General features: G+C 35.9%; 2 protein-coding genes across 2 annotated transcripts in view; both read left to right on the plus strand.

Annotated features, from left to right (window-relative positions):
• ano5a (anoctamin 5a) overlaps positions 1-22544 on the plus strand; it is an 805725-nt gene that overhangs the window by 59703 nt on the left and 723478 nt on the right. The window lies entirely within an intron of this gene.
• On the plus strand, positions 1928-22236 carry slc17a6a (solute carrier family 17 member 6a). The gene is given in 12 exon segments (NM_001009982.1): positions 1928-2317; positions 4134-4389; positions 5537-5655; positions 7119-7233; positions 11633-11720; positions 11803-11889; positions 11976-12118; positions 15030-15179; positions 17457-17589; positions 17672-17782; positions 19687-19814; positions 21349-22236. Coding segments are annotated over 12 exon segments (1764 nt in total). The 5' UTR covers positions 1928-2231; the 3' UTR covers positions 21697-22236.

The raw sequence follows: 22544 nt of genomic DNA on the forward strand, positions 1-22544 counted from the left end.
TATATATATATATATATAATATTTCTACATATATAATTTAAGACAAATCCATTACAGCACTTTAAGCTGTAAATTAGCAACTGTGGATTTGATATTTTGGATAGAAGTATCTCTATTATTCGTTAATTTTCAGGCTTTTAATGGTTTTTATGGTCAAAATAAAGATTTTTTTATATCGATCTAACTGAAGATTATTACTTAAACCTGTTATTTATTTATATATATATATATATATATATATATATATATATATATATACACACAAATAAATATTTATATATAATATTTTTAAAAATATATTAATGTTGTTCAATATGTAAGCTTTATATACGTAGAATGTTGCCTACTTCATATTATTTATTAAAAATACCACAAATTATTTTAGGATTTATAGGTATTGTTTTTAATAATTTCTGTAAGAGAATACCTGCTAACTAAATAACAAATAAATCTTGACTAGACATAATGTTATACGCTTTTATTTATTGTGAAATAAGTATGTATATAGCAAATTATATTATATTATAATGACCTACTACATTATTATGACTTATTTCAAATTCTGAACATTTGTCTTTGTAATAAAAGCTTTTTGATATTACCAAAAGATTAAATTAGCCAAAAAATTCTTTCTTATTTAGAGAAGTCTTTGTTATTGGTAACATGCATCTTTTATTTTAATTGTACGAATCAAAATTCATGTTACAAGTGAATAATATTAGATTATCAATTTAGCATTAATAATTGTGAATAGTAGAAAAGATCCGGTAAACAAAACCCTGTTAGCTTAGCATATTAGCTGTCCTTTAGCGCCCGCTAGTGGTCATTATTCAGAGATAAAAATCAAAAGAATACTTAAAACCCTCTCCTATTTCACAAAATCAGTCTATTAACGCACAATTATTTGATATATTCTCTCGTGAATGTCCAAAATGTCCAAATTGCTAAATACCCTTCTGTATCTCGTCCCGTAGCCTTCATATTAGGCTAGTTATTAAAATGCCACAAATTCAAAAAAGTCTTTAAGAGAATACCTGTTGATAACTAATAAATACCGAACAGATACAGCATATATATATATATATATATATATATATATATATATATATATATATATATATATATATATATATATATATATATATATATATATATATATATATATATATATATATAACGACCTACTACATTATTATGACTTGTTTTAATTCTGAACATCTGTCATTGTGATAAGCTTTTCGATTAACATTTAAATAACAATCAAAATTTAGGACATGAACTGAACTTTATATTAGTTTTTATTTATATTAGATTATATTAGTCAATAAACGTCTTTGTTAATATTCACAAGTAGCCTATCTTTTTTTTCATTGTACGAATCAAAATTCATGTTACTAGTAATTATTATTAGATTATTAATTTAATTAGCATTAATAATTATGAAGAGTTGAAATGATACGCTGCTAGCATATCTGTCCTTTAGCGCCCGCGTGTGGTCATTATAATTCACAGAAAAAAAAATCACAAGAATACTTTAAACCCTCGCCTATTTCACAAAATCAGTCTATTAATGCACAATTATTTCATATATTCTCTCGTGAAGGTATAAAAATAAGTCCAAATAGCTAAAATCTGTGAGGCAACAATCCAAATAAAACTGATGACTCAAAATTGAAAGCCTACCTGACAAAACCACTAATGCCCTCACTTCAGTGAGTCGTAAATATGGATCCTTTGTTAACTACCGCGTGTCAATATTATATACTCCTCTCTTTATCAGCTGATGAGTGAATGAGGGAGCGCGCAGGTGTGGAGCGCGTGAACAGCTGGACGGACGCGCGCGCTCCCTGTCCGCGGTCCTGAACGCGCTCCCGCACCTCCTGCGCTCCACGCATCGTCTTCTTGCCATTTCTTTCTCATTTTTTTCAGTTTCAGCCCTTTTCTATGGTGATGGAATATTCTCTATAATAAATATGTGGAGAAAATGGATAAGCGAGGAATCACAGAAGTCGTCGGAAAGGGAGTTTCAGAGGACATTCCAGTGAGATTTCGATTGATTGAGTGTTTTATAGGTCGCCTGTAAGGAGTATATACGCAAAAAATATATATACCAGGTCGAGAAATAGCCTACTGCTCAGGATTGCACACTCAAGGAATATGCTGAAACACCTCACAGCTGATTCAAGTTAAAATATTTCTTATTAATATCGAGTGGATTATTATCTCTGGCGATGGATACAGTGAAGGAGCGAGTTTTGGCACCCGGCAAGGAGAAAATGAAGAATCTGGCCGGGAAAACCCTCGGACACATGCACAGGTATACCCTTCACATATAAAAAAATATTACTATTATTATCTTAAAGTCAATTTTCACATTTACTAAATATCTTTCAATTGTTTTATCCCTTTAAAGGATGTCTACCTGACAGATTATCAATAGGTTAATAATTCATCATCTGAAGGTGCTGCATGATCCTTTAGATATTTTTCGTTGTCCAAAAAATTAAACTGAACGACTGGATGTGTTAAAGATCGTGATGTGATCGTGTAAAGATCTGGAGATGAAAGAATTCCTCGGAGGATCGCTCCTCTGCCCACAGCGGTACGGAATTATTAATAATTCATGACGAGAAAATCGTGACACGACGAGCTGCGAATGTATGCCTCTATAAATAAAATTAATAATATTAATCACAGCTCTGGTGATAATAAAAAACCGCATTGTGTTTAATTTTACCGATGAAAACCTGTGCTGATGGCTCACAGTTATTTCAGATGTTTTATTTTTTACTCCATCAAAATCCTCCTAATTATACAAGAAAATTCGGTACTTTATAAATTGTTGAAGATTATGAAACGATTCAGAAGCTTAATAAATTATTTATAAAACAAAAAAACTCAAAATCGATATACATATAAATGTATTTATGTATATATATGCTATTTCGTTTTGTGCAACATTATTCAATTTATTTAGCATGTATTGCGTTTATTAAACTGTTAAAGCAGGCGGGAAAAAAATGTGTCATCAACGAATAAATCATATATAACGTGCTCCACACTAAAATATGGTCACGTCTGCATTTTTAAGCTATAGGTATGTATTTTGGTGAAGATGTATGGGATAAAAAAATGCTGCAATGCGGTGAAAATAACTCAGTTTGCCAAGTCGTGCTCAGACAGATTAGATATTCAACTCCACTCCATCTGTCCTGTTTGTTTGCTGAATGTTTAATAATTTATTTATTTATTCAAATACAATAAACAGCTCATTTTCACACACAGGAAAAATCTGTTGTTTTAGTCAAAAAGATTTCGCTTGAAAATAGATTATATTTTATATTATTCCAAATAAAAAAGAATAGAGCATGTTTTTATCTTGGATTTTTGTTAAATTGCACGATTTTCTATAGTGTGTGTGTGTGTGTGTGTGTGTGTGTGTGTGTGTGTGTGTGTGTGTGTGTACAACATTCTATTGTTCTACACGTTCAAGAATAAATGTTCTTTACTGGCCTTGAAAATTCGATGTGGAACATTACAATACACACTAAAAATGCTGGGTTGTTGTAACCCAGCGTTGAGTCATATATGCACGTTTATTTCTCAAATAAATTTAATTTTAATTCAATTTAAATTTCCCACTTGAACCCAACAGTTGAGCTTGTCCATAGTTGACCCAACTTTGGTTGCAACAACCCAGCATTTTTAAAATTCAATCAAACCTTAACATTCCACAAATGTTCTTTATAAGATTATTACACTAAGAAACTGTGTTCATTTAACAAATTTAGCAGCCAGTCAATGGCACTAAAATTGACCCTCTGCTCGATTGCATTTAATTTTAAGACAGTTTAATATCCATCTATCTATTTATTCATTCATTCATTCATTCGTTCATCCATTTATTCCCTTTATTTTCGGTTTAGTCCCTTATTTAATCCGGGGTTGCCACAGCGGAATGAGCCGCCAACTTATCCAGCATATGTTTTACGCAGCGGATGTCCTTCCAACCGCAACCCATCTCAGGGAAATATAGCTATTACATCCTTAAATGTCCACCCGTATAAACCAACATTGTAAAAGCGCTCTAAATAAACGAATAAACGCAAGTGAGCTGTGGTGTGTCCGCGCAGGGTGATGGAGAGGAAGCAGAAGACGGGCGAGGTGATCGAGCTGACGGAGGACGGGCGGCCCATGCACATGCCGGAGAAGAAAGCGCCTCTGGTGGACTGCACGTGCTTCGGGCTCCCGCGCCGCTACATCATCGCCATCATGAGCGGCCTCGGATTCTGCATATCGTTCGGGATCCGCTGCAACCTCGGAGTCGCGATCGTCGACATGGTCAATAACAGCACCATCCACAAGGGTGGCAAGATCATCATCAAAGAGGTGAGGAAGAGAGAGTGATGGTGATGATGATGTTAACCTGCAGCATCCTCTCACAGAACCCGCCCCGCTACACCACGCCCCCTGTCAATTTGCCCATCACGTAAAATAACGTCAAATGTACACTGAAAGAAATATTCATTGAATGTACTTTTAAGTTAAGTGGCTGCAAACAATTTATATGCGCTGAATTTAAGCAAGCAAATTAAGTTGAACGTTACTATTTAATTTGTTTGTTTAAATTAAGCCCCTTTAAATTGTTTGCAATTAACCGTAACAAAAATTTAATCCAATTAATATAATTTTTAGGTGTGGACAGCCCCATTGGGTTAAAATGTGTCATTCATGTTAAAAAATTATAATAAACTAACATTGGGTTTGTCCATATTTTACCCAACTTTGGGTTGAGATAACGCAGCATTTTTAGTGTCCATAAACAATTTAAAAATATACAATTAAAGCGCAAAAATACCTCGTTAGATTGTACAACCACTATAAAATACAAAATACTATGATTTAGAAGCACAAATGACCCAAAAATGTAAATATGTTGAAAAAATGTTCTCCCACTTGTTTTATGTGGTTTCTTTCTTCTGTTAAACACTATTATATATATATAATTATTATACTATTATATATATATATATATATATATATATATATATATATATATATATATATAATTATGAATGTTGGAAACGGGTGGCCATTAGTATTTATTTTTCTGCTATGGAAGTCAATGGCTATACCGCATCTTTCTTGTTTTGGAGCCTTTTCAACAGAAGAAAACCACCTCAAAGTCTTTGTGTCTTATAAATCCATGCGCCATTAGTAAAAAAAAAACACATATGTGTATGTGTGCTTTTTGTTCTTGTTTAACTTGACAAACATAACGCAATACTGGTGTGCGCATGCGCAGACAAACTCCGATATGACAATCTGACGGGTATAAAGTGAGGAAAAAATATTAATTTCTTACTGAGATATATATATATATATATATATATATATATATATATATATATATATATATATATATATATATATATATATATATATATTATAGATTATATATATTAAATTATTATATAATTATTAAAGAGTTGCATATGTTTAAGGATTTATTAATTGTCTCCTATTTCCCCCCAAGAAAGCGAAGTTTAACTGGGATCCGGAGACGGTGGGGATGATCCACGGCTCGTTTTTTTGGGGCTACATAGTAACACAAATCCCAGGAGGATATATTTCGTCACGACTGGCTGCCAACAGGTAATTCATCTTAAATATTACCATTTTATATATATGTTTACCTAAAGAAATACATGCTATCTGTTTTTAATATTAGGCAACATTTTAAAAACCGTTTTAAAGGCCAGGTCGTGTCTTTATTTGGTTGCCATGAATCCTGAATACTGAAGAGCAGACATTTCCTCTGGAGACCTCATTAACCAGCAGACACATTCACGTGTCTCTGTGTGTTTCTCACATTTTTTTTTTCTATTGAGGCACGAACTGATTCAACAAAAAACGCCCTTTGACTGAAATAGATTTATATTTTTAGAAACCAGGTAGGTGGATAAACCGAATTAGTCATAATAATAATAATCTAATATTGATTTTAATACAATTCAAGCTTGCTGAATAAAAGTCTTTAAGAAAGAATAGGCTACTTCTAATAATTTGGTACATATTAGAAAAATGGGAAGATATCATATTTAATGAATGATTGCATGTTTATTGATAATTATTTGTCACTGAGCATATTATAGGCTAAAATACATACTTTTAAAAATTTTAATCAAACACTATAAATGCTGGGTTGTATTAAATCAATAGGGGAAATATGTACAAACCCAACAGCTGGGTTTTAAAAAGTCATACTTGACGCAACGTTTGATTACAACCCAACATTTTTTTAGAGAGGGCGTCTCCATTTTAATATCTCTTCTCTTGCGTTTATTGGCGCGAGGGCGGAATCGACCTGTCACTCACATGAAATCCACCAATAGCAATACACAAAATCCAATCAACCCCCAATAAACAAAATCAAGCCCCGCCCACATGTGTTATTGTTGGTTCATTTAAATAAAAGTTGCTACAGGGGAAAAAAAACACTACTAAATTATGGTTTAATGCTGACTTTGAATCTTGTAGCCAAATCTACCACTAACATCTGTTTTAAATGTAGGTTTCATGAGTCATTTTTCCTTGGCTTTGAGAATTTTAATATTTTTACTTGCATGATTTTGATTTCACACACTGAAACAAATGGTTATGTAAATAAGATCTCACACATACTTAATAAAATATGTGGTTTCCTGCCTATTACTAGCTACTAGACACCAGCCTTCGGGTATAACTGTCTGAAATCTATAAATCTTATTTACTGCACACACACACACAGAGACACACACACACATTAATAAACGTTTTAAAATGGGGGGTTGCTTTAAGCTTTTACCTTTTCAGTTCTTAAAATAATACATTCTCCAGCAAATACGACGCTTTTTTAATGTAATAATGTATAATATAACATATTTTTCGATGTTTTGCTATTCCTACTGAACCATCAATGCCAACCCATCTAAAAGGAATTTATTTGCTGCTCATGTTCTTGCTTTTACAGATTTAGGCTACTTTCACAGTGGGTTCTTGCATATTTGATGCAGCTTGACTGGAGGCCAATCCATATTTTGAACAATTAAAAATAATCTGCCCGCTTTGATCTGCAGGGTGTTTGGTGCTGCGATCCTGCTCACATCAACCCTCAACATGTTCATCCCCTCTGCTGCGCGTGTGCACTACGGCTGTGTGATGTTCGTGAGGATCCTGCAGGGCCTCGTCGAAGTAAGACTGTTTTTAAATGTGTATTAAATGTATAACCCACCCCAAAAATGACAATTTAACGTTGATGTACTTATCGAGGGACCATTTCAAATTCGGAGTGGCTCGTTTTAGCCGATGAACAAACAGAAAGTCACTAAATGCGGAAACAGACATCACAAAATAAACCCTCCTGGATATATTGTGGTCTTTTGAAGTGAAAATATCAGTCTGCTCAAAAAAACGATCATTATTCTTACATAATTAACTCTCTACGCACTGTGGTGAAACTGAAATGGCGCCATTATTGTTGCGCGGTCATCTGTTTAGTTGTGCTAACGCGCATGCGCCCTGCGAAAGTGCGCGCTTGACAGTGAATATGAATTACAGAGAATGTAAACAGTATTCAGTTTCTTGCACAAAGCCATAATTTCACTTTATGATACCTCATATATCCTCAGCACCTGCGGGGATTTATTTCACGTCGTCTATACTCGTCTTTATCCACGTTTAGTTCTTAAAACAACAACACAAACTTCTGTTATGATTCACCAAAATAGAGAACTTGAAATATTTTAAGAAGTGTTATCTTTTACGTCAACTAATTAGGGGAAAGGGACGGTTGCAACATGGGGCAGTTGCAACAAGATTCCTTCATTCAGGTATGATATGAGAAAAGGTGATGATATTCATGCTACCTACCCTGCTGAAAAATCCAGCTTAAACCAGCCTAGAATAGTTGTCTGGTTTTAGCTGGTAGACCAGTCTGGTTTTAGAGGGGTTTTGGCCATTTCCAGGCGGATTTCCAGCCTGGTTTTAGCTGGTCAGGCTGGAAAATGACCAGTTAAAACCAACTTAAGCTGGACATATCTGGTTTTGGCTGGGCTCCCAGCCTGGCTTGGCTGGTCAAGCTAGTTTTAGCTGGTCATCTCCCAGCCTGACCAGCTAAGACCAGTCTATAAATGGCCAAAACCCGTCTAAAACCAGGCTGGTTGACCAGCTAAAACCAGCCAACCATCCTAGGGTGGTTTAAGCTGGTCCTTCAGTCTGACAGAAATTAGCCATATGAGACCATTCCTTCAGTATGAAGCTAATTTTAGGCAAAAAAAGAAAAATTTATGTTCAGAAAAAATGTCATACAGTCTAATCTAGTGGTTCTCAAACTTTTTTTTATCAAGTTCCAAAATTTGTCCCTTTAAGTACCACCATAATGACTAGTATTGATATACAGTAGTGTAGTAGGCCTAATTAAGCAGCTACAGCTCTGCACAGTTTAAAAACCTGGCAGATTAATTACTATTATTAATATTATTTATTATTATAGGCCACTTTAAACATTTTAAATAGTTTGAACGTGAACACTACTGCTTATATGTAAAAAAAATAAATAAATAAAATGTCAACGATTAAATTAAAATATGCTTTCAAAAGTTTATTAAAAATGGTACGCTACTGATCCTAAAAAATAAAATAAAAATCTCCTGTACTTAAATGTAAAGTGTTAACCTATAGTATCCTATTCATCAAAGCCTGGAAATGCTGCTCGGACCTCATAAGTATAGTCTATATGTCATCATATTCATATATCAGCCATTTTTGATATTTTGTAAAATATCTGTTGCATGTACATATGACATATTGGATTACTCTGCGTACCACTAGAAGGCAGCCCGCATACCATTAGTGGTACACGTACCACAGTTTGAGAACCACTGGTCTAATCTGTTTTTTTCAGATTATTCATTCGCGCAATTTAAATCACTGTTTTCTCAGCTTTAAATTGGAATAGCTATCAAGTGTTAAAGCTATTGCATCTCCCTAGCACAGACAGTTTAATGTACAGAGTTGGGACAGATGCAACATGCTGTTTCAGCTGTCCTCTATGACAGATTTCATTGAAAGCTTGTCATATTAACAATGTACACATTTAACTTAATCACAGTTTCATTGTAATTTAATAAAAAAAAAAGAACTATTTGATCAATTTGTGGCGCAGTGAGTAGCACGATCACCTCGCAGCAAGAAGGTCACTGGTTCGAGCCTCGGCTGGGTTAGTTGGCATTTCTGTAAGGAGTTTGCATGTTCTCCCCGTGTTAGGGGAGTTGGGTAAGCTAAATTGTCCATAGTGTATGTGTGTGAATGAGTGTGTATGGGTGTTTCCCATTGATGGGTTGCAGCTGGAAGGGCATCCGCTGCATAAAACAAATGCAATAAGTTGGTGGTTCATTCCACAGTGGCGACTAAGCTGAAAAGAGGATGAATGAATTACTCTACAATGTACAAAGTAAAGGTGTCCTTGGTGAACATTAAACCTGAATTATTCAATATGTAAAGCACGCAAAAGTACATCATCGCCCTGAAGACACACTAAAAGCTCAGACTCTATAGAAGAGAATAAACAGAGCCTGAAAAATAAACGCGACCGGCTCGTGACATTATTCAAACAAAAAGCTGAAAAGATGAACACTGACAGTATCCACACGCAGCTGCTGGTTTTTGTTCATCTGTTATTCTGCACTGTTGTTCAGTAATAGATGATTGTTGACTTGAAATCAGAGCCATCTGAGGTTTGCCTGTGACCGCAGTATAGCTCGTGTTGTGTGTTGACATTAGCTCTGTAGATGTACTCTCATTTGCTGCAGCAATTTGTGACTGATTGTGTGACGATTAGCCACTAATGGAGATTTAATGAGCAGCGTTATTGTGTTTGTGGTGAATCGGGTCTGATCTGCTTGCGTTTGCGTAAGTCTGCACGGTTCATTAATCCTTGTTTGAGGATCAGGTGAATGCTAGGGTTCATCTCTTAAAGGTTAGACTTGCGTGTTTTTGATGACGTTAAGCAGTTTTGTTCTAGAGAATGACAAATGATAATGTTATTCGTGTATTGACAAGAGGCGTCAGATTTTGGTGTCTACTTTAATACGTGGTTTTATATCCATTGAAAGCATATTGAAATCAAGTTTAACGTCCACATCAGTGTTTCAAATAAATATTGAAAATAAAATGCCAAAATATGGGTGATATAATATTCGATCATTTAGTTAGGTGTGACTTATATTTATGAAAAATAAATTAACATGCTTATTCTGACTTAATATAAATAAATTGATATAATAATGAATTAATATAATAATCTAAAACAATTATTCAAAGAATAAGTGAATTATGAAGTGGACTATCAAACTAAATGCTATTAAATTTAGCATTACAAAGGACTCCTTGCTGATAAATGCGTAAAACCTGGTTTGAAGGATTGTTTTTAAAGTGTAAACATTTACAATAGCAAATAAATAGTATTTCATATAGCAAAGGTGCTTTTTTATGTAATATTTTGATTGTCTTCATGTTATGTTTGAATTTTGGGTGTGATTTTATGGCAATAAGTGATTTTGATTTGATTTCACACATTACAATAAAAATAAATGTAAATGTGTATTTTGTAAAGCTATAAATTATATTGATAATATATTATATATTAAAATGTATTATTATATATTAAAGCTATAAACTATTTTCAAAACACTTAAAATTATACTATTATTATAATTGTTTTATTTTTAATTAAATTAAATTAATTTTTTACTTTATTTTTTATGTTTTAATATTTTATTTTATTGTACATTCCTCTACTCCACAGACGGTCACATTTTTACAAGCAGCTTCATGAGAAATTTAAATTAAAATATATAAAAATGTATAAAAATATTAAATATAAAAAATAAGTATAAATAAATTAACAAAATATATTAAAATAGATAAACAAATTTTATATTTATTTGGAAGAAGACGTCTCAGAGATACATGGATGTGAATTTCAGTATTTTATTTTAATTTAATTAATTTTTTTTATTATTACTTAATTTTTTGTTTAATTTATTTAATTTAATTTTGATTTATTTTGAATTTAATAAAAATTTTTAATTAAATTTAATTACTTTTCTTTTTTAATTTTATTTATTATTTTTATTAATTTTATTACTTCATTTTTTTTTATTTCATTTTTTTATTAAATTTAAATTAATTTAAATTTTGTTTTGTTTTGTTTTGTTTTGTTTTATTTTGTTTCACTTTCCACTACACCATAGAGCAGGGGTGTCCAAACCCGGTCCTAGAGGGCCTGGTGTCCTGCGGATTTTAGCTCCAGCTTGCCTCAACACACCTGCAAGGATGTTTCTAGAAAGCCTAGTAAGAGCTTGATTAGCTAGCCCAGGTGTGTCTGATTGGGTTTGGAACTAAACTTTGCAGGCAAACCAGCCCTTCAGGACCAAGTTTGGACACCCCTGCCATAGAGGGTCAAAAAATTTACAACTAGCTTCATGAGAAATGAAGTTAACTAACACTTCTAATTCTCAGGTTAGTCTAAAGATTTGTTTGATGGCAAAGGTAAAGTAAATGTGATGTTCTCCTGTGTTTCTGTGTCCAGGGTGTGACATACCCAGCATGCCATGGGATTTGGAGCAAGTGGGCTCCACCACTTGAGAGAAGTCGTTTAGCAACCACCTCTTTTTGTGGTAAATACAATTTGCATTTCAAAATAGCTCACTCAACGCTGAAAACTCAAACATATAACGTTGGTAATACACTGTGTTTCAGGCTCATACGCTGGCGCTGTGGTGGCGATGCCGCTGGCTGGAATATTAGTGCAGTACTCAGGCTGGTCTTCCGTCTTCTACATTTATGGTAGGTGCATAATCTTGACTGTAATCTTCTGTAATGCTTGCTTTTGCGTGCACTTTCCCACGATTTTCTCTCTATTTGGGCTTCAGGGAGTTTTGGGATCGTCTGGTACATGTTTTGGATTCTGGTTTCATACGAGAGCCCGGCGGATCATCCCACCATAACAGATGAAGAGAGGACTTACATCGAGGAGAGTATTGGAGAAAGTGCCAAACTTCTGGGGGCCATGGAGGTACGTCTGAAAATCCCTTTGTCACAGATTATTTTGTTGTTATTATATTGGAATTGGGGTGTCACGGTGGCTCTGTGGTTAGCACTGTGGCCTCACCGTAAGAAGGTTGCTGGTTCTAGCCCCAGCTGGGTTAGTTGGCGTTTCTGTGTAGAGTTTGCATATTCTCCCCTTGTTGGCATGGATTACCTCAGGGTGCTCCGGTTTCCCCCACAGTCCAAACACATGCACTATAGGGGAATTTAATATAGGCTGGAAGGTCGTCCGCTGTGTAAAACATATGCTGGAATAGTTGGTGGTTCATTCCACTGTGGTGACTTCTGATGAATAAAGGGATTAAGCCAAAAAGAATGAATGAATATGTTGGAATAAATCATGGATTTAAAGTTTGCATTCTCTCTTTAGTTGTTGTTAATCTGTTCTCTTTGTTGCCTATTGTGTTCACCTGTGTCTTGTTTAGTTCATTATTTAGTCTGTTTATGCATAGATCTTGGTTCAATTCTCAAAGTTCTGTGTTCTTATCAATACATCATTATATTTTGCATTATTCTACAAAAAATGTACATTCAAAGCTTCTTCTGAGATTATAGAATTAAGTTTAACAAGTCTGTAGTCAATTTCTATGAAGTCATAAAAATACAATATATAATACCCTAAAAATACAATATTTTTGTTAATACAAAGATAGTAGATAAAGATACTATAGATACTCACTTTGTCACACTGAATATGTTGTGTTGAAAGATAAAGTAAAGTTATTATTTGTTATGTTTTATTATGTTTCGCTTAGCAGGAAGTTGCTAGGCAACAGAGACATACATATTTAAAGGCCATGAAATGAGTAGTGGACACTGAAATGCAAATAAAAACAGTATTAGTATGAAATATACACACATTTAGGAAAAGTCAGGATATTATATAGTAAGGCTGTGTGATTAATCAAAATTGAATCACAATCGCGATTTGAAACGTTGCGATTAGCTAATTGCAAGAGGCTGCAATATGACATATGTACTATTTAATTTCTCCCGCTCAGAGCAAATGCGTGCAGGGTGTCTGTGTGTGTCTTACTAGCCTATTGCGTGCGCACACTTTCGTTCTGCCCAATCAGAATTGCGCAACTGAACTGTGTGGAACGCCCACAAAAAAAACAACTAAAAGGAAATCCAGGTCAAGTCTCCCTCCATATGACAAAAGACATTATAGGAGTTTAAAAAGAGGCAAACCTCAATAATTGCTTTATTGGCATGACAAATGTTAAACATGTTTTGCCAAAGCATTTATAAAGTTTACATTAAAAAGAACACACACACACCTACACACAAACACACTATGTTATATATAAACATAGTAGACACAGCAAATAGTCGTATAGTATTATAATTTATAGTATAACAATTACACAATATTATTATTAATATTATTGTATTGTATTAATATTATTAATAATACAAAATATTAAATACAAAATTATTATACTACGATATATATGTATATATTTATATGTAATAATTTTTTTTGTTAGCATTATTTTGAAAAATGACATTAACATTTTAAATAATAAGTGGTATCGATACTTATTTATATATCGATATATATCGGTATTGTATCGCATTAAATATTTGTGGTATTGCCCATCCCTTGTAGTATTTGGCCCAGATGTTAAAAAATTGATATGTGGGCCACGTATGTTTGGCCTATCTTGACCCATATTTAAAAACGTTGAAATAGTTTTGTTGAGTAAAGAAATATTTTGTCATTTCTGTCTTCCTGTTTATGCCTTCACTTTAATCCAGGAAACAATTAAGATTTATTAATCTAATGTTTCCTGTATGTTGCAAGATAACTGAATTTAACATACATTACACATATTTTCTTAACCAAATTATTATTTTACAAACCATATTATCAACTATTACTAACCATTCCCATTATTAACGTGCCTAAAGAGCAATGCTTCATGGGTTTATCAATTTGCAGTCATGACACACCAAATATGGCTTCCAGACAATGGCCAAACATGGGCCATAGCTGGTCCAGTTCAGGCAGAGTTATGGGTTATTAACTTGACTGCGACTAGGCCCTTGAATGAAAGCCAGACTTAGGGTGCTTTCACACCTGTGAATGGATTCAGTTGTTCCGAAACAGAGATTACAATTGTTACATTGTTGCTCTTTGCTCTTGGAGCGGTTCGCTTTCACACTGCAGACTTTCTAATCGGACCAAAAGAGCTAAAGCAAGTCACGTGCGAGTAAACTCTCCTTACATTGGTCAGAGTGTCAGGGTTTATTTTGCAGCGTCCCGCTCAGCTGTCAGGAGAGGTGGTGGTTTGGTGGTGATTGACAGGGTGCGCGCGCGATGTGTCTGAGGAGAGACGCGGTGGGGAGGGGTGAGTGGGGTGCGCGACGATGCCTATTTGAGGACCGGGAGGGAGACGCGAGATTACCGGGAGATCATCACTCGTTTGCAGTCATACGGAGACTCGCGAAACTTCCCGCCCTACTCATAATTCTCTCTTCATATAGCCGTAAGCCTATTACATATCCATAAAACACAGTGATATAACCGCGCTCGGATCGGATCGCTTTCTCACTGCAATCGAACCGCTCCAGGGTTCGTTTCAATCGAGCCGAGACCACCTCATTCAAGCGATCTCGGAGCGATTACTTTGGCGCGGAACAGAGCGCGATTACCCTGTTCACATATGCCAAACGAACCGCGCTAACTGGGCAAACGAGACACGTTCCGAACCAAAAGTGTAGGTGTGAAAGCACCCTTAGTTCATTCATATACCAAAATTCATTGCGGCATGCGGGCCAAGCAAAAGCTGATTGTGTGGGCCAAATAAATTGTGCTATGTGGGACGTAATGCTCTAATTCCTTGAACTTACACCTTTATTTTTTTTCCCAACAGAAATACAAGACACCCTGGAGGAAGTTCTTCACCTCTATGCCGGTCTATGCAATCATCGTGGCCAATTTCTGCAGGAGCTGGACCTTCTACCTGCTTCTCATCAGTCAGCCGGCGTACTTCGAGGAAGTGTTTGGCTTCGAGATCAGTAAGGTGAGAGAACGAGCTCCGTGCATTAATCAACTCTACATTTGACTGCTCGAATCATTCGCTGTACGGATTGGTTTCATGCGCGATCCTTTCTTGTCGGGCCTCGGTTTGTCTCATTAGTCTGTTGTACTATCTGCGTCTGCCCTCATTCATGTATTGAGTCGCCCGTATTGGATTGTGTTTGAGATGTTGGCCATTCAGAAATGTGTGCTCGCAGCGGCGTACATAAATAAAAGCTGACGTTGTTATTGATCTTTGGCTCCTGAGCTGAGAGAGTGATATAAATCCTGCAAGTCTGACAGCTGTAATTGAAGCATTCGCTCGGTCTGAACAGCTTCATTGGCGCTGCATTGCACTTGGGAGCGGTTTTAGGGGTTTATTAGTCAGGGTTTGATTAGGATTTTAGTTTTTGACATATTTGTGAACCACCTTTTACTTTTAGAAAACAAATAAATGTATATATACAGTATATCACAGATAATTGACTTTAATCATTTATATTAGTGCTGTCAATTGATTCATTGTGATTAATTCCGTATAAAATAAAAGTTTATATCATAATAAAAGTTAGTATTTACTGAAAATATTTGTGCGTACTTTGTATATTTGTCTGTAGAAATATTTGCACAACTGTATCGTATAAATTATTTGTTTATATATATATAAATATGTTTTAAATGGCAGCAACTCAATGCATTTAGGCGTGCAGACATTGGTCAAGAGGATCTGCTGCAGTTTAAAGCGAGCATCAGAATGTGGAAGAAGGAGGATATAAGTGACTTTGAAAGTGGCATGGTTGTTGCTGCCAGACGGGCTGGTCAAAAGAGGCAAGCAGAGTCTGAAAGTCATCAGCTTGCGGTTTCTCAACGTAAATGTTGAAGTCACCTAGCACCAACAAGGGAGTGTCAAAATTAGAAAAAGATGAGAGAAGAACATCCAGTTCATCTAAGAAGTGACCTAATTTACCTGGTAGATGACAACCACATTTATGTAGAAGGGGTGGATAATGGTGACTGCATGGAATTCAAAGGAGCTGATTGTTGGCAGGGACGGTATCAGAGTAAATTTCCATTCTTTGGAAATTAGTAGTCCAGTCCCACCCCCTCTCCCTGTCTGACGAGGAGTGTGGGAAAAAGAGAAATTAGCAGAAAGAGTAGCATGTGTAGCAGTGTCCTCCGGCCTCAACCAGGTCTCGGTTAGAGCCATGAGATTATAGTCAGAATATGTAGCTATGGAGGTAATAAAATCTGCCTTGTTAACAGCTGATTGACAATTCCAAAGGCCCACAAAGAGAGAGAGTTGTGAAATAGCAGATACATGTATTGAACGAAGGTTGTGAGGATTACGCCTGCAGCGTACCTCCCGTGTTTCGCGAGTGTTAGTAACAACAGGAATTAGAAAACACATAATAAAAGTGCACTGACAACAAAAAATAAGTGTAGAGATAAAGTAAAACAAGAAAGTAAAGTACTACTACTAAAGTACTTTGTCGGTGTCTTTGCTCGGTGGAGTCGCGCAGGTAGAGTCCATGGCGCAGGTAGAGTCGATGGCGAAGGTAGAGTCCATGGCGCAGGTAGAGTCGATGGCGAAGGTAGAGTCGATGGCGAAGGTAGTGTCGATGGGAAAGGTAGATTCGATGGTCCTTACACTCGTCGGTCTTCACACGAGGCGGTCTTTACACGAGGCTGCCGCGGTGAAACTAGTTGCTTATATAACCCCAAAGCACTAGCTGATTGAATTCAGCTGGACACGCCTCGAGAGTCAAAACAAGGGCCGAAACTGCGGCGGACGACGCAAGACTGTCTGCGTTTGCTACACAAGCTCTTATAGTAACCAAGGAAACAGCGGCTAAACGCTTCTAGTATTATACACATCTGAAAGCAAGTTTAAATGTCCTACAACTTTACACAAACAGCTGAAAACAAGTCCTCAAACCATACACAACAACTGAAACAAGTCTTAAATGTACTTACAGGCTGCTGGTCTCGATGGTAAAGTGCTTCTCCTTCCGCTGTGGCAACCCCAGATTAATAAAGGGACTAAGCCGAAAAGAAAATGAATGAATGTTTCAAAATAATAAAATGACAAATTCTGATAAAATTACAATGTAGAAGCATTAAATCATCCACGGAGACTCAAACACAATATCAGGACACTTTATAATGTCATGTGACCTGGATTTAGACAAGATAAGTGCATTACATCTTATGTAAATGCTCATATTTGTGGTAAATCCTCCTTGTGCTGGTCTATACTGAGGATTTCTGTGTCTTCATTCAGGTCGGTATGGTCTCTGCTCTCCCTCACCTGGTCATGACCATCATTGTGCCAATCGGTGGACAACTGGCCGACTATCTGCGCAGCAAAAACATCTTAACCACCACCACCGTCAGGAAAATCATGAACTGTGGAGGTGAGATCTGAGTTGTGCCTGATTCATCACTGAAAATGCAGTCTATTAGACGTTTGCTGACCCACACAGTGTTGTGTTGTAGGGTTTGGCATGGAGGCCACTCTGCTGTTAGTGGTGGGCTTCTCTCACAGTAAAGGTGTCGCCATCTCTTTTCTGGTGCTCGCTGTTGGCTTTAGCGGCTTCGCTATATCAGGTGGGACTTTTTACAGTACTGCAGTCACATAGTGTTGAAAAGCAAACTTATTCCTGTGAAATATAACTTATTTTTCTTATATTTCCCTAGCGATGTTTAACAGAGAAAGGACATTTGAATAACAAAAAATATTTGAATTCTGGAGAAAGACTTATTTTAGTTTGGTGTTGGAATATATTATTATAATATTACTAGTTCCCTTAAGAATTTTCTTTTTTGATTGGCTACAAAACAAACCATTATTGTCCAATGACTAGCCTAATTAACCTAAATTGCCTAATTAACCTAGTTATACCTTTAAATTGCACTAGCTGAAGTACTACATAGGTCTCACACTCAATTCCTGGAGGGCCGCAGCTCTGCACCGTTTTGCTCCAACCCTGATCAAACACACCCGATCCAACTAGTGAAGCTGTTCATGACTCTTTTGAACACCTTGATTATTTGGATCAGCTGTGTTTAATTAGGGTTTGAGCAAAACGTGCAGAGCTGCGGCCCTCCAGGAATTGAGTTTGAGACTTATGATCTAGTATCTTGCAAGAGAACTAGTAAAATATTATGTAGTGTCATCATGGCAACGATAAAAAAAGTCTAAGTTATTAGAAATTAGTTATTAAAACTATCACGTTTAAAAATGTGTAAGAAAAAAACAGTGTTTAACATCACTTGTATGTTTCCATTCACATTAGGACAGAAAATATAACAAATATTTAAAAATTACATAAATTGAATGATTTAATGTGCAAGTGTTGCATGTACAGTTAAAGTCAGAATTATTCGCCCCCCCTTTGTTTTTGCTTTTCTTTTTTAATTATCTCCCAAATGATGTTGAACAGATTCAGGAAATTTTCACAGTATGTCTGATAATATTTTTTCTTCTGGAGAAAGTCTTATTTGTTTTATTTCGGCTAGAATAAAAGCAGCTTTTAATTTTTTAATAACCATTTTAGGAATAATATTATTAGCCCCTCTAAGCAATTTTTTTTGGATAGTCTCCAGAACAAACCATCCATTATACAATAACTTGCCTAGTTAAGCCTTTAAAAGTCACTTTAAGCTGTATTGAAGTGTCTTGAAGAATATCTAGTCTGATATTATTTACTGTCATCATGACAAAGCTAAAATAAATCAGTTATTAGAGATGAGTTATTAAAATTAAAATGTTTAGAAATGTGCTTTAAAAAATCTGCTCTCTGTTAAACTGAAATTGGGTAAATTGGGTTATTGAAAAAAATAAACAGGGGGGCTAATAATTCTGACTTTAACTGTATAGGTTGTTTATCCCAATTTGACCAATCAGATGAGACCTTACTATCTGAACCCCGCCTCCCAAGTAGTTGCTGTTCTGCTAGAGCGGCCCAAAGGTGAACGTAGAGCTGAAAAACACTAAAGGAGGCCAATAAGAGTCATATACCTTCTGATTATCTGTTGTATGATCGTTACATGAATTAATAATTTACAAAAAAACTAGCTCATCAACATAGCATTTCTCTTGGGACATGTTAAATGGCAAGAAATAGCATCGCAATACTGAGTAACAATATTGTACATTGCTTATTTGCTCCTGTATCATGCAGCCCTAATTCACACACAGTATAATTATGCACATTTTCGTGTAACTATTAATTTTAATTAATTAATGTTAATTAAACATTTGCATTATAATGTGCAATTCATTTATTATGAAAAAGAGCTTTGCTTTTCCCCTAAACTCCATTTTTATTATTATATTATTGATTATGATTTTGTCCGCTTGTACAGATGGAACTGCTTTGTCGGCAGATTATTAATGCAATATTAGTTGTTATGGATTACATTGTCTGTTTTGATTTACATGCATTCTGAACGCATAAACATAAATAACAAATACGTCCCAGTTTCTGATTTTATTCTGTTTTTTTAAGGGTTTAATGTCAACCACTTGGACATTGCGCCACGGTATGCCAGCATACTGATGGGTATTTCTAATGGGGTCGGCACACTTTCTGGTATGGTCTGCCCTCTGATTGTAGGTGCTATGACCAAAAATAAGGTGAGAAATCATGCATTTTCATTATTAAATTGTTAACTTAACCTAAATGATTAACTTAAAGGGTTTAACATAAATAGAGATTAATTGAACAGTTTGTACACAATACAAAATATCAGAAACAGTTTTGTTGAACATTAAATTGAATACACCAAGCTCTATGGCTCATAATAAATGATTTCAAGAGTTGACACTTAGCTGCTGATTGATTATGAAGCTTGTTTGGCATGTTGTCCCGGGAGAGAGCCCTGAGCTCATAGGATCCTCGAGTCTGGGGTTCTCTCCTGTTTGCAAGGCGAGAGGGGGTTTAAGCTCAGGTAGATCTGGAAAACTCCCCTGCTGCAGTAGATCATAAACAGATAGTGATCTGAGAGATATCTACTTACTAGGAGCATGTCTATGGTGCTGATTTGGATTAGTCAATTAACTTAACCTCCATGTTTTTGGACGGTGGGAGGAAACCGGGGATCCCGGGGGAAACCCACGTGAGCACAGGGAGAATGTGTAAACTCCGCATAGAAATCTCTGCTGGCTTGGTAAGGACTAGAACCAGTGATGTTCTTGCTGCAGGCAACAGTGCTAAGCACTGGGCCACCGTGCCACCCATCTAAGAAAGGAGGAGCAGCTGCGGGTTTTAAATTAAATTAGTGAATTAGTTTATAAATAAACTTCACATAGAAAGTACATATCAGAAAAAATCAACTCATTCAGAGGCTCAAACTGAGCAAAAATAAGCAGTTTGGTGCGGTGATCCACCCAAAAACACTTCTGATTGTCTGTATTGTATATCAGTAAGCTCTTTGTAACAGTATAGCAAACTGCTTACATACAGTTACTTTAGTATCAGTGTATATCTTTAATAAGATGTCTTGGTAACATTAAATCAGTATGCTTAGTTTTATGATCAGTAAATAATATCTAACCTTCTTATTATTTTTTCTTCTGACCTTTTTTGTCATTATTTCCTCAAGTATATCTGTTTTGATTGGTTGTCACAAACATTTGAGTTTCAGTGTTTATGTGCTTATAGTTTGCTTGGATCAAATGGTTAAAATATCTCAGATCTTTTCTGCTTAAAGGGATAGTTCACCCAAAAATTACCTGTTAATGTACTCAACCACAGGTCATCCAAGATGTAAGCTGGACCATAGTCAAACTACATTCACACATTTGTTGAGAGCTGTTTGACCAGGTTGTGTATTAAAGGCAATAATATTTTAAACAATGTTTATTTTCTTACATGGAGTGATTGTTTGACTTCACAAGTGTGTCATCAGGAGCCAAGACTATTGATTTGGGCTCATTTGTTTATGTTTATTTTTAATAAAAAAAATTTAAAAAAATCTGTAACCACCACAGATTCAGCTCAAAATGTTCTACTGAGAGAAACCTACATCATGGATGACCAGTGGGTTAATAGTGGGTGAACTAACTCTGTATATCTGGCTGCATCTCAGGAAATCGCTGCATTTTTCATAATAAATGACCAATTCTGAGCCAAATGCATTCTGATCCTCCTCTTTTTTTTGCCTGTCAGACTCGTGAAGAGTGGCAGAACGTGTTCTTAATCGCGTCGCTGGTTCACTACGGCGGTGTGATTTTCTACGGGATCTTTGCATCAGGCGAGAAGCAGCCATGGGCTGATCCGGAGGAGACCAGCGACGAGAAGTGCGGCTTCATCGATGAAGACGAGTTAGCAGAGGAGACGGGCGACATCACGCTGAGCCACGCTCCTTTCGGGGCCCAAGGCGCTCTTGGGGCCCCGGCCAAAACATACGGGGCCACAACGCAGCTGAACGGAGGCTGGGCGAAAGGCTGGGAGAAAACCGAAGAGTTCATCCAGGAGGACGCAGAGCGCACCTATACTGGAGACGGGTACTCGTAGATACATTCACTAAAAAACTAAATATATCTATAACAAAACAATACAAGGGGAGAGAAACTATCCACCTTTTTCCTATGATGCTGTGTGCAAATTGTGGGAGTATCTTCTGTTAAGCTCGTAAAACATACTATAGTGATTTAAAGTAACCATTCTACAGTAAAGTACTTGGCTGCATCCGAATTCACATACTTGCATACTATAAAGTACGTTAAAAACCGTATACGAGCCGAGCAGTGTGCCCAAATTCAAAGGATTTAAAAATACAGTATGCAAGAAGTACACTACTTCTGGTGAGATTCTGAAGTGCACATCCAATGGACGCTACGTTATCCCATGATGCAAAGTGAGATGTATGAATGGGAGTGAATAGGTCATGTGACATTAACTAATGGTGGATGTAGTACGTTTGAATTCCATTCGTACTATATAGAAGACACTATTAAAACAGTCGTGTAGTAAAGTCTAATTCAAGTGCAGTACATACTTGAGTAGTAGGCGATTTCTGGCCCTTTAAAGGTCCAGTGAAATTAAACGTTTTTTAGATGTTAAATTAACGTTTTTTAGATGTTAGTATCAGTATGTAAGTCTTCAAGGATGGTTATAAGCTAGTGTGGTACAAAACAATGACAAAATTCATGTTTAAAAGATATAAAACTGATATAAACATGTAAAGCTTGCAGCTTGCCACTTCCGACAAAATAGATTAATGATTTTTTTTTTCACGTCACCTCAAACTTCAGTTTTCTCTTCAAATCTTCTGACCAATCAGATCCTTTCTAGGGTCTGACGTGCCCCGCCCCCTTCACGTTTGCTATTATCTACAGTGTGCTCAGCCTGCTGGTTTGTCC

The sequence above is a fragment of the Danio rerio genome, chromosome 25, assembly GCF_052040795.2.
Source record: "Danio rerio strain M-AB ecotype USA chromosome 25, GRCz13ab, whole genome shotgun sequence".
In the NCBI taxonomy this organism is placed as follows: Eukaryota; Metazoa; Chordata; class Actinopteri; order Cypriniformes; family Danionidae; genus Danio; species Danio rerio.